Source organism: Hyperolius riggenbachi, chromosome 5, assembly GCF_040937935.1.
Source record: "Hyperolius riggenbachi isolate aHypRig1 chromosome 5, aHypRig1.pri, whole genome shotgun sequence".
Lineage (NCBI taxonomy): Eukaryota > Metazoa > Chordata > Amphibia > Anura > Hyperoliidae > Hyperolius > Hyperolius riggenbachi.
In genome coordinates this window covers 307,963,611-307,976,884 of record NC_090650.1, presented here as the reverse complement: position 1 = coordinate 307,976,884, position 13,274 = coordinate 307,963,611, and the positions used below count along the sequence as shown (strand labels likewise).

The 13,274-nt window shown below is 44.2% G+C and overlaps 1 protein-coding gene across 1 annotated transcript in view; it reads right to left on the bottom strand.

The window, feature by feature from the left end:
- Nucleotides 1-653: 653 nt before the first annotated feature.
- PPP4R1 (protein phosphatase 4 regulatory subunit 1) overlaps nt 654-13,274 on the bottom strand; it is a 50,737-nt gene continuing 38,116 nt past the window's right edge. Inside the window, exons 11-14 of the mRNA XM_068237170.1 lie at nt 11,710-11,830; nt 5,368-5,502; nt 2,696-2,837; nt 654-1,752 (exon numbers count right to left, since the gene is read on the bottom strand). Coding sequence (XP_068093271.1) covers nt 1,589-1,752; nt 2,696-2,837; nt 5,368-5,502; nt 11,710-11,830 — 562 coding nt within the window. The 3' untranslated portion in view covers nt 654-1,588. The remainder of the gene's footprint in view (nt 1,753-2,695; nt 2,838-5,367; nt 5,503-11,709; nt 11,831-13,274) is intronic.

Below are 13,274 nucleotides of genomic sequence, written 5' to 3'. Positions count from 1 at the left end.
CTCTCTTGTCCCCCAAGGGGACAGCCGTGTCACAGGGACAGTCGCAGCACTGTACTAACAGAAATGACGGCGGTTTCACCGTCTTCCAAGCTATTGCTGCTCTGAGACTAAAGGCGGGGCTGAGCTCTCCCGCTCTCCCCCCCCCCCCCCCCGAGCAGGAGATGCGCACGCTGCCTGCGCACAATCAGCAAAATGCAACCCCACGACTTGATGCCAATTGACCGTGGGGCGGTCTTTAAGTAGTTAAACAATACCAGTTCCTGGCTGTCCTGATCATTCTGGCATCAGTAGTGTCTGCATACTTTTTTTCAAGGCGTGTGATTCAAATAATCTACCAGTTTTATAACTGACCCATTTGCTGCACAGGATTAAACAGCACTGAGCTGTGTCTGTAAAACTCGAGTGGCTTAGGAGACATAATTGTGCGACTGCAGTACAAATCATATACTTGCTATGGGTGGTTAGTGAGATGCAAATTCTGGATGCGGATTTTATGCAGCTTTGAAATAGAGTAATCAAATCCCACATAAGATTCTTATTCAATCTGTATAAATTAACATAAAATCTGCATCTGCTCAGAGTACAATGTCATTGACCAGCTTTTACTCCTTGCTATGGTATGGATGTATGACAGAGGCTTGGCAAGAAGCATATTGAAACTTATTAATAAATTTTATTCAGACAAGCAAATAAACTTGTATTACAACAGAGCTTTAAACATGATTAAAGACTGCAGTACTCAAGCGGAGCACAGGCAGATATGTACATATATATGAAGACCAATAGTGATGCACCTCACAGCTGATCCTTATCAAGTTAAAAAAAAGAAACTTGACTTGAAGTACTTCAACTAATTTTTTCTTCAGGCCATGAGCAGCATGAAAAACAAATTAGAACCGAGGTACTTTACAGCCACGTTGCATGCCTATTAGTACAGCAATATGCTGCATTTAAGGATTAAAATCAGATTCTAGTGTAGTGTTAACAGTGAGCCCTTGAGAAAGGGAAAAAGGGTTATTCCCTCCTTCCCCTCATTTAACACACACCCACCAAAAAAAGGATCTATTCATATGTTAAGAAAATGACGGGGGAAATACATCTGTAATAAAAACCCCATTGTAATTAATACTGGAAATCCTCTACAATGATTCAGAACAAATTTATGTGGACAATTCACTGCAGGGCCTGGTCCATGGTCACTAAACAGTGCTACTGCATAAGACGAGCCATCCTGCTACCCATTCACAACATGGGCTCCAGCATTAAAAGGCATATTATGGCACAGCATGTGAACAGTCCTCCTTATGCAAGCACCTTGAAATTAGCTCCAAAAGTAGAAGATGAAGTTTGGGCTACATGATGACAATGTGGAGTAAAAGCTTCTCTTCTACTGGACAAAAATGACTCATCAGCCAGTACAAGTTTCTTGATATCTCAGGAAGACAGAAGATTTAAGGCTTTGGCGGCAATCCTCTGAGAGTTCATTGTTCTTCCCTCCTAATAAAAGAACAGGAAAGAATTCCTAGGCCAGTGACAACACTGTGACGGGTAAGAGTTCCTGGAGGCATTCCTTGGACAGCGGTAACTGTTAGTAAGTGGAAGAAGCAGTGCTCATGGCATCATCGGCAAGTTTGGTGTTAGCAGGGTGTATACTGGCAAAGTACTTGACGTCATTATCATAATCCATCTGTAAAGCTACGATTGTCTGCTCCACAGCTTCCTGGTGTGAATTGGCAGATGTCAAAAAGTACTCTGAAAGGATAAATCAAAAACAAAGAAATTATTTAATAAAATATACTGTACATACAAAAAGGAGCACAGAAATAAAACCTCTGATAGCCACACTCAGGACATTACAGTCTGCCCATATTTTTTTTACGTTGAATTTTTACAGATATGATCATAACTTAAGTTATTTTACTCGCCTACAGTCTCCATAGTAACTGCTGTCTGACCAGAGAACTGCTGCTTACGGCAGAATCGCTTCCTTCAGTGGCAGAGCAGACACACTGACTTCTGAGAATACTTCAGGTTACAGAATGTTAGTAATGATATCTAAACATATTAGTTTCATAAACCTGTCACCTCTCCCATGGTGGAACACTAAAATCCTGTGCGTTGTCACTACTTGTCCTGCTAAGCTTAGCTACTCAGTAAGATATCACCACAGTGACACTACTACAGAGGCCTGGCATGCAAAGCAGGCTTAAAACATGGCAGTCTCAACTTCTATCAAAATCTCTTATATGAACTGCGACCGCTCACAAGATATCTACACACAACACAGTTGACACAAAGTAAGCAATACTAGTTTATAGGGAGGAACCTTAACTGAAAATAAATTACTTAGTTTCACTTACCTGGAGGTACGACCAGCCATCCTATGCCTGCGGTGCGCCGAACAGATTATGCGTTCTCCCACCACGGCTTAGTTTCGGTCCATGCATCCTTGTACGCGTTCACGTCAGCAAACACAGTAAGAGAGAAACTCACTGCGCAGGAATGTGTTCGCCAATGTGCCAGGGTCACACAGGCACGGTGGACCGCCAACTGGTCAGCAGAAAGTAAATTAATCCATGGCGGGAGAACTGCACGCCACGAGCACAGGATAGCTGCGAGGGTCTGGTTGAGGCCCCAGATAAGGTTCCCTTTAAGTAGTCTTCCGATTTTGCTTAACACTGAATTCACAGCTTACCTTTCTCTAATAAGGTTTGCTTCAAGGTCTTTGCCAGGAGAACTCTGACGTTCGGTACTCTGTCAGAAGCAAGCTGCAGAAGGTGAGGCATTAAATTCACCGCAAACTGCTCCATAGGCAGACAGTCATCCTCAATGAGAGCCTAGCAAGGAAAAAAAATAGAAGCACAATGAGTGAACCAGGATTAAGGAGTAATGTGCATTTATCATGTAGCTTCTTTTATAGAAGGGCATTGATAATACTGTCACACAGCAAGGACACCGATACAGGACTCCCCCTCCTCTTGCCCATTCTCTCCTCTTCCTCCTATTATGGAATAGTGAGTCGCTGAGGTTTTTGAATAAAGAGAATTTACCTAATTAGAGGGAAGCCTGCAGATAGTTCCGAGGCTTCCTGTTCCATCCAAGCCCACCACCACTACGCAGGGTCCCTCTGAACCAATCAGGAAAGAGCTTGTCAGATGTTCTTGTAGCCACTCTCTCCTCCATGTACGAGCTCGGCCGAAGCAGAAGCTGCTCATTCTGTGCAGTACTGCCACACACCAGAAGAGGGTCCCAGCCAGTGGTAGATGGGTTGAGGAAGACAAGAGAAGCCTCTGGACCAGGGGTCTGCAACCCGCGGCTCTTTTTCACCTTCGCCGCGGCTCCGGCAGTGCAGGGCTTCGGGCGGCCATTTTCCCGTAGCCCTGCAGTGTAATGCAGGCAGGATGTGACGTCGGGAAGGAAGAGGATCGTGGGAGTTGCGCGCCACAAGGTCGGGACAGGAGGAGATCGTGACAGGAGGTATTCTGACTAGGTGAGTAAATTGTTTTTTCTTTTCAGATCTGCTGAAGGATTGTGCATATTGGGGTCAGATCTGCTGAAGAATTGTGCATATGGGGGTCATATCTGCTAACGATTTGTGCATATGGGGGTCATATCTGCTAACGATTTGTGCATATGGGGATCATATCTGCTAACGATTTGTTTTATAATGGTTTTGCGGCTCCCAGTTTTTTTCGCTTTTCGGAAACTGGTCCAAGTAGCTCTTTATGTCTTAAAGGTTGCAGACCCCTGCTCTGGACCATACACAAGCTATCCTCTGCTTAGTAAAGTATCAAACTATTTTTTTAAGCTACAGGTTTGTTTTAAATTGAAGATAAACTCATGAAAAACAATTATAATATAGTCCTAATCTAAAGTCTTATTTTGCATTTAAAGGTTTAATGAGGAACTCCAGTGAAAATAATGTAATTTTATAATTATGTATAAATGATTTAGTCCGTGTTTGCCCATTGTAAAATCTTTCCTCTCCCTGATTTACATTCTGACATTTATCACATGGTGGCATTTTTACTGCTGACGTCATTGGAAGCAGCTGCTGCTTGCTTTTTTGGCAGTTGGAAAGAGCTGTAAACAGTTCTTTCCCACAATGCAATGAGGTTCACAGACAGATAGCAGTTCACAGACAGGAAACTGCCAGGATCATGGTCCTCAGTTTCCTGTGGGAGAGATTTCACCACAATATCAGCCATACAGAGCCCCCTGATCTCTTTTTGAGGTTATTTGGCTCCCATGGAGACAATTCTTGAACTTATTTGTTCCCTGCACTCAGTTTTACCTCAGTGTAACAGAATATTACAACCCTAGTTGGTTATCAGTTATGGTCTATTTTCACTGGGATGCCGTGTCCATTTCAGAGTCAGATGTGGCACCTGTGCTATTGGAAGCCACAGCCAAAACACCATGCCCGTCATAGCTGTGGCTATTTGTACGTGTGCTGTGGTAAATGGCAGCATGCTGTTCAAATCGCACCAACATGCAATTTTTACGGCTAGCCTACTGACCTGAAAATGTAGAACCCCAAATTACATCCAAGTAATAAGAAGGGTTGAGTCTGCACATACATGAATATCACCATATCACTTCAGATACTCTAAGTTTAAGGCAAACTTCTAACATCTGACCGTTTAGAATGTGTGTTATAAGAACACAAAGAAACAAGTGTAGCCAATGTCCCTCCACATGTATTGTCTCTTGCAAAGTGGTGCAGGGAAACATTAGGGTTGGTTATGGTCACCTGTCACATTACAGGCTGCACTCTTCTCCCATCTGTTTCCCTCTCCAGCCATGTCCCTTCACACACATCTCACTGGTGCTCATGTCTTCTGAGAACCAAAGCAAGATGGACGCAGAGGCTGAGATAGACAGAAGAGAGTGCAGCCTGTGATGCAACAGGCAACTATAACTCACCCAAATATGCAGCAGTCTTGCAAGGGGGCAAGAAAATTGAGCCTTTTTAACTGAAGAAAAAACCCTCATAAGTTAACCCCCTTTTTTCTTAAAGGGAACCGAAAGTGAGTGGTATATGGAGGATGGCATATTAACAGTATTTCCTTTCTAAACAATACCAGTTGCCTGGCAGTCCTGCTAATTGTTCTGGCATCAGTAGTGTCTGAATTATTCTTGTCAGGTTTTTGTAAGAAACATCTGATATGCATGCTTGTTCCGGGTCTATAGCTAAAAGTATTAGGAACAGAGAATCAGCAGGACAGCCAGGCAACTGGTATGGTTTTAAATAAATGTCAGCTTCCATATCCCTCTCACTTCAGGTTCCCTGCAATTACTTACAACTTAGTCCGTATGGTATATTGTTTAAGGTTTGGGCACCAGACCAGACAAAGGAAAACCCACCTGGCATATGAAGACAAATGACTGCCTCCCAGACCACTTTGAACTTCGACAAAACTGCTCCACAAGCTTATTCATAACATCCAAGGCTAAAGCTGGGTTGGGAGCCAAATACAACTTCTTCACCATTTCACTGACCTGCAAGGCAGAACATTGGGAGATTGAGCTGGCGCCGTCTCATTAGTGCAGACAGAGCAGCACAGTGATGTGTAATACACAAAGCACACAGAAACAGAATGCTTTCTCACAGATGTTTGGAAGGTGCTCTGTCAGAAATGAAGAACCCTATCCAAGAATGACAACATTATATACACACACATGGCTGGAGTAAATAAAACAACTGCTTTGTGTTGAGTAAAAAGGAAAGAATGACATTAAAGCTATACTTGTAAAACAAGGCTGAAGTTCTATATACTGGCATCCCTGATGACCAGTGCATGCATACAGTAGAGCTGGGTGTGGAGATTGACTCCAGTAGTACTGTTGTAAGCTTTTTATCAATTTTAAATGAACCAAGTTTCATTTTCTTGCCTGCAGCCTGTCTGGTGCTGTTCAAGCATTACAGTGTACCTGTAGGAAAAAAAAGTGCCCCTACGGGGTACACACCTTGTCAGCTTACACATGTGCAGTAGCTTGGACCCACTCAGGCTCCAGCAAAAGACTCTGAACCAGATCAGGCCTGTACCACAGTCCACATGCTGCCTATCGCCTGCACAGTAGCTTGGACCCTGATCAGGCTCCGCTTTTTCCAGAGCTTGAGCAGGTCCATGCTACTGGGCAGACACAGTCCAGCCATGCTTTGAGGTCTCATTGCTGAATCTGCCTGGCAGAGGCTTCTCGCTGCAGAGGTAAGTATCCACAATAGGCAGTACGGTCTATACTTACGGTCATCACCAATGATAGGAACATGTTATTCTGAAAACTTTGTGTTTGAGGTCAACTGTCCTGTATAGCAGGTTGTAAAAAGCAGGCCATTTTGTTCACTAGTAAAATAGCATCAAAGCAGAAGAGTAACTAGATGAAACTTGATTGGATCAGAAAGGAGAAGCAGTCCTCAACTGACCCATCTTTGCCTTTAGCCTTGGCTGCAATTAGCACTGTAAACATCCCAACAATGGCAGACTCAGAACACACTGTTCCATATATTTCAACAGAGCAGGAGGAATAGTCAGCACAGAGCTATTATCTGATCCGGACACACCTCATTCTAAACACGTACTACAGGAGATCTCCAAGCAAAGCTAAATGAAACTTGGTCATATCCATCAATCTCTGCATACCGGTATTCTCTTAAAATGTTATATACTTCAACAATCGCTGAAAACAGAATTCTACAACTGAAAACAAAGTGAGCTGCCCTTTTTTATGATTACAGTAAATTTGCATCAGTTAGTAATGCACCAAGTATGGTGCACTGCGCTGTTCGCTTTATAAGAATTATATTTCAAATACTTGAATGCTGAACCCTACCTTGAATGTCTAGCTACTTGTTACCAGCAGTGATAGTTCCTTCCTCAGCATAGAGCATATTACCTGACACCACCCACCTCCTCTCTCCTTTAACCACCCTGGCGTTCTGATTAAATCGCCAGGGTGGCTGCGGGAGGGTTTTTTTTAAATAAAAAAAAAACTATTTCATGCAGCCAACTGAAAGTTGGCTGCATGAAAGCCCACTAGAGGGCGCTCCGGAGGCGTTCTTCCGATCGCCTCCGGCGGCCAGAAGTAACACGGAAGGCCGCAATAAGCGGCCTTCCGTGTTTCGCTTACCTCGTCGCCATGGCGACGAGCGGAGTGACGTCATGGACGTCAGCCGCCTCCGATCCAGCCCTTAGCGCTGGCCGGAACTGTTTGTTCCGGCTACGCTGGGCTCGGGCGGCTGGGGGGACCCTCTTTCGCCGCTGCACGCGGCGGATCGCCGCGCTGCAGCGGCGATCAGGCAGCACACGCGGCTGGCAAAGTGCCGGCTGCGTGTGCTGCTTTTTATTTCATTAAAATCGGCCCAGCAGGGCCTGAGCGGCAGCCTCTGGGGGTGTTGGACGAGCTGAGCTCGTCCAGACCGCTCAGCAGGTTAAAGGATAACTCAAGTGGGAGGGATATGGAGGCTGCCATATTTATTTCCTTTTAAACAATACCAGTTGCCTAGCTGTCAGGGCTGTGGAGTCAGTACAAAAATAATCAGACTCAGTTTATGACACCACCAACTCCAGGTAACCAAAATTGCTCCCACTCAACTCCGACTCCTTAGTCTAATTTTTACAAAGGCTATGTATATGGTTCAAAAATCATCCAACTCAGTTTATTGAAACCACAGATTCAGACTCCAGGTGCATACATTTGAAAAGGGCATCTGGAAAAAAAAGGGCGCCTGATATAAACGAAAAAGCAAAATTAGGCTACAAAGGACACCTAGTGCAGCCGAAATTCCAAATTCATCTACAAAGGATGCCCAGTGTAGTCAAAATTCCAAATTAGTCTACAAAAGGGTGCCTGGTGTAGCTGAAATTCCAAATTCAGCAACAAAGGGCGCACGGTGTAGTCAAAATTCCAAATTGACGATAAAGGGTGCCTGGTGTAGCCAAGATGCTCCCAACCAGCTCCTCCTCCACCCTATTCTCCCCTCACATCCTTCACTCCTACTACCACCGAGGAAGTCAACCACCTACTGCAGACTTCCCATACCACTACTTCGCCCCTTGACCCCATCCCTTCTGATTTACTCCAGCCTCACTTCACGGAATTGGCCCCAGTCCTCACTACCCTGTTCAACCTCTCCCTATCCACAGGCACCTTCCCCTCAGACTTCAAGCAGGCCACTGTACTACCCCTGCTCAAGAAACCCTCCCTCGACCCCTCGCTACCCTCTAACTACCGTCCTATCTCCCTCCTCCCCTTTGCCTCAAAACTCCTGGAGCGTCTGGTTCACAAACGCCTGACCCAGTACCTCAATGCCAACTCACTCCTAGACCCACTGCAATCTGGATTTCGGCCTGCCCACTCAACCGAAACTGCTCTCACCAAAGTGGTCAATGACCTTGCCTTAGCTAAAGCTGAAGGTAAATACTCCATTCTCCTCCTCCTTGACCTTTCAGCAGCTTTTGACACAGTAGATCATCCCCTACTCCTCCAGTCCCTCCAGTCCTTGGGCATTCACGATCTCGCCCTGTCCTGGCTTTAATCCTACCTCTCCAACCGCTCCTTCACGACCGCCTTCAATGAGTCCTCGTCCACCCCCAAACACCTCTCGGTGGGAGTCCCCCAAGGTTCGGTCCTTGGCCCCCTACTGTTCACGCTATACACATCCTCCATTGGCAAGGTTATCTCCTACATGGGTTTTAACTATCATCTGTATGCAGATGACACCCAGATCTACCTCCACACCCCTGACATATCCACCACTACCATGGACAAGGTCTCCTCCTGCCTATCAGCCATCTCCTCCTGGATGTCCGCTAGGTTCCTGAAACTAAATCTAGACAAAACGGAATTTATGATCTTCCCACCCCGGCCATCCACAAACCTCCCAGATGTGCATGTCACTGTTAACCACACTACCATTCGCCCTACCTCTCAAGCCCGTTGTCTGGGTGTCACCCTGGACTCCGCACTCTCCTTCACTTCCCACATCCAAAACCTCACAAAGTCCTGCAACTTCCACCTTCGTAACATCTGTAAGATTCGCCCTTTCCTGACCTCTGCCACCACCAAACTCCTCATCCATGTCCTCATAATTTCCCGCCTCGACTACTGCAATGCCCTTCTGTCTGGTCTCCCTATGACCCGAACAGCCCCACTGCAGTCCATCATGAATTCGGCAGCCAGAATTATCCACTGTTCCCATCGCTCCACCACGGCAGATCCCCTCCTAGAATCCCTCCACTGGCTTCCTATCCAGTCCAGAATCAAATTCAAGATACTGTGTCTGACCTACAAATCTGTCCACAAAACTTGTCCAACCTACATTTCCGATCTTACTCAGAGGTACACACCTAGCCGCTCACTCCGCTCTTCCAATGAACTTCGCCTAACCGCCCCCTGCATCACCCAGTCCCATGCACGCCTCCAGGACTTCTCAAGAGCTGCTCCAACACTATGGAACTCCCTACCTCCACCCATTAGGGCAGCCCCCTCCTTCAACATCTTCAAGAAAGCCCACAAAACTCACCTTTTCACTCTGGCCTACTACCCCTCACAAGTGCTCTAAACCTACAGCTGAACTCTGGTCCCCTACCGTTCGTGTCCTTACCTCTCCCTCTAGATTGTAAGCCTTTGGGCAGGGTCCTCCTCCTTTTGTGTCCTACCTGATCATGCACCTCCATTACTGTGAACCCATGCTATGCATCTGAGTGAACCTAACTTGCCTAATTTCCATGCTCAATCCAATGACTAAGCATTACCTGGCACTCATACTGTGCCGTGTGATCTGGTTTTCTATTATTCCTGTATTGTCATATTGCTGTATGTCACCCCTAAATATTGTCTGTAACCTAAATTAATGTTCAGCGCTGCGTAATATGTTGGCGCTTTATAAATACAATAAATAAATATTGTCTGATATGACTTATACTGTTTTTCAGACGCTAAAATATATAAAAACTATTGACTTGATCATCTGATCTCATAAGTTGTTCTCTGCAGAAGAGTGTTTAATGGCTGCAATTCATTATTAGTGAGAATTAGCTATGACTAGGTCCCGACTGGAGAGAAACTGTCACTTGCATACTGGACCTTTAACTGAGGATAAAGCATAGTTATTTGTATGCTTGGCACTGTACATACACGTCTGCCTTATGTCATATCACCTCAGGTACACTTAAAACAATAACAGTATTTTCAAAGTACAGTTCACCATTGTGCTTCATTTTACAAATTTAAATGCCACTCCCCATCTGGCATGTGCCATAATATAGGGATACACATCATGCCCATTTGTATTTGCAGGTCTACTCCAATCTTGAAAACAAGTGGTACTTTGCTGCACATGCATAATGGTAGACCTTGCTCTTACTGACAACAATGGAGGCTAGGTGTATTACAAAAACATGCAAGGGTTCTGTAGCACTCAAGAGAAACGGAGGTACAGTAAAGTCCATTAAAAATACAGTACAGCAGCTAGTTTAGAAAAACTCTGATAAATCATTTATCTCATGGAGGCCCAATGAACCTTTAGCGTCAACGTACATTATCCAATGACTTTCTCACCACCTCTGGAGAAGAGTACATTAATAGCAATGAGGTCAACTTGGCCCTCAACTCACAGTGATACAGGCATCTACAGCCCATCACATGTAGGCAACACATTTATAAGTACAGATATACTTCAACTATTGTTACGACAGTGATTTTGCAATAAGTTGGTCTTAAAGAGAATCTGTATTGTTAAAATCGCACAAAAGTAAACATACCAGTGCATTAGGGGACATCTCCTATTCCCCTCTGTCACAATTTAGTCGCTCCCCGCCGCATTAAAAGTAGTCAAAAACAGTTTTAAAAAGTTTGTTTATAAACAAACAAAATGGCCACCAAAACAGGAAGTAGGTTGATGTACAGTATGTCCACACATAGAAAATACATCCATACACAAGCAGGCTGTATACAGCCTTCCTTTTAAATCGCAAAAGATCATTTGTGTGTTTACCTTCTGTCCCCTGCAGCTCTCATGCACTGAATAGTACACTGGCTGATCGTTTCTTCCTGTCGACAGTTCTGCCCTGTGTCTGTAATTCCTCAGTAGGTGTCAGCCAGCTCCTTTCACAGCCTAACAGAGGAGGCTTTTTATCCAGCTCTCTCGTCTCACTGATATCTGAGAGCAGAGACGCTGCTGGCTTATGAAAATAACACACACACTGGAGTGTGCATAGAGGGGCCTGGAGAGGGGTGTGCATAACAGATCAGCATTGAAGAGTTGGCAGCCTTCCAGACACAGGGCGACAAGTCCGACAGGGGAAAGATACATTGATTTATTACAGAGACTGAGGGCTTATTCACACTTTGTGCGCTTCTGTCCGCTTTTTTTCAGCACATCATGTTACAGATACATGTTGCTGAAAAAAAAGCAGACAGAAGCGCACTGGTGTGAATGAGCCCTGATAGTAGAAAGTGCTGCAGTAAGCCAGAGCACATTAGAATAGGTTTAGGAACTTGTAGGATGGTAGAAAAAAAAAGGATGAAATTTTTGTTACAGAGTCTCTTTAAGTGATGTATAGTGCTACTCAACAAAAAAAAGAGTAGCTAGAAAAAGCAGTTCTTATGCCTTACAGTTATGTGACAGTGTCCATTCTTTATACCCTTGTACACAGATAAAATATTAGTAACAGTAGGAAAAATATATAGAATAAGCAAACTCACCAACTTATAAGAGATCCAGCGTACTGATGATACTTTATCACCGCAAAGGTTCAAGGCAATTGGCAGCAAGTAGTCATAAATATCCCTGGCACTGTACACTTCAAGTAGGAGAATCAGCTGCCTAAAGGAGAGCGACAGACTAACATTAGTCCAACATAACACGCTGTATAAAGTCTGTTGCTATAAAATGTAAACTCAAATAAATATCACTAATACTTTGTAAGAGCAACAAATAGCTTCAGTTTAATAATACAATAAAATAAAAAAAGCATACCATGGGAAAGTGACAATCTCTGAGAACAACTAGACAACAGTACAGGTAGGTAAACCTTTGCAGATCGCTCACTTTTGTCTGATCAGTGCAGCGTGACCAGACAGGGCCCAGCCATGTGCTGCCTTTAGATTTACTGATCCCTGCTCAGCATTATTTAACATCCTTTTTTTGAGTGAAGATGGAGAGCAGTTAAAGAAAACTTGACTCTTAAAATGGAAGAAATCGGATAGTTACCTAAGGAGGTGAAAGCCTATGGATCTTAATGAGGCTTCCCCCATCCTCAGCCAGCTTGTTCTAGCGCTGGCAGCCATGAAAAAAACCTTAATAAGTCAGCTCAGGTGGAAAACAGCCAAGCCCAATCTTAGTCCGCTCTACTGTGCAGGCAGCTTGCGCCTGTGCAGCAAAGCAGACCCGATTTGGGCCTGAACGGGAAGCCTCTAGTGCGCCTGCACGCTCTGCCGACAAGTGCTGAGGAAGGGGGAAGCTTCTTTAGGATCCAGATGCTTCCCCCTCCCAAAGTAATTACCCCAAAGAGGTACACTTTAAAGGACAGCTGAAGTGAGAGAGAGGCTGCCATATTTATTTCCTTTTGAACAATACCAGTTGCCTGGCAGCCCTGCTGACCCTTTTTCTCTACTACTTTTTGTTATAGACCCTGAACAAGCATGCAGAGCAGATTTCTGAATGAAGTTGACTGGATTTTCTGAATGCTTGTTTCAGGTGTGTGATTCACACTGTACACTGAATTCAGTGTACTCTGTGGTAAGGTTACCACATAGTGTTCACTGGAAGCTATAGAAAGAACAAATAAAAATATTTATATTTGCAGACCCCACAAGAGCATGATTCGCTAACCACAACTAATCCTCAACTAGATCCCATATATAAAATAGGATCTGCCAACTGACCGTTTTCCAATATGGTAAATGGACCAAAAAAAACCTCAGTTTTCTGCTAAAGTGGGATCTGAGCCTTACAAGTCTGTAAAATGACAACAAAGCAAAGCTTGCATACAGAAATGTCCTGAAGCTACTAGGTTGAGAATTTAGTTTTTTTCAGCCTGGATTTTTCAAGAACTAACACTTGTCTGAAGTGTTATTGCTGTGGGACAGTGAAAAAATAGTGAAATTCTCTTATACAGTGCTACATCTAGCCATATCAATCAGACACCTACTTGTGAACATGTTAAAGTGGACCCAAATTAAAAATACAAGATTTCAGAAATAAAATCTATTTTCTAAATTATAATAATAAATAGCAGCCTTTTTTCAGCTGCATGATGACAAATATA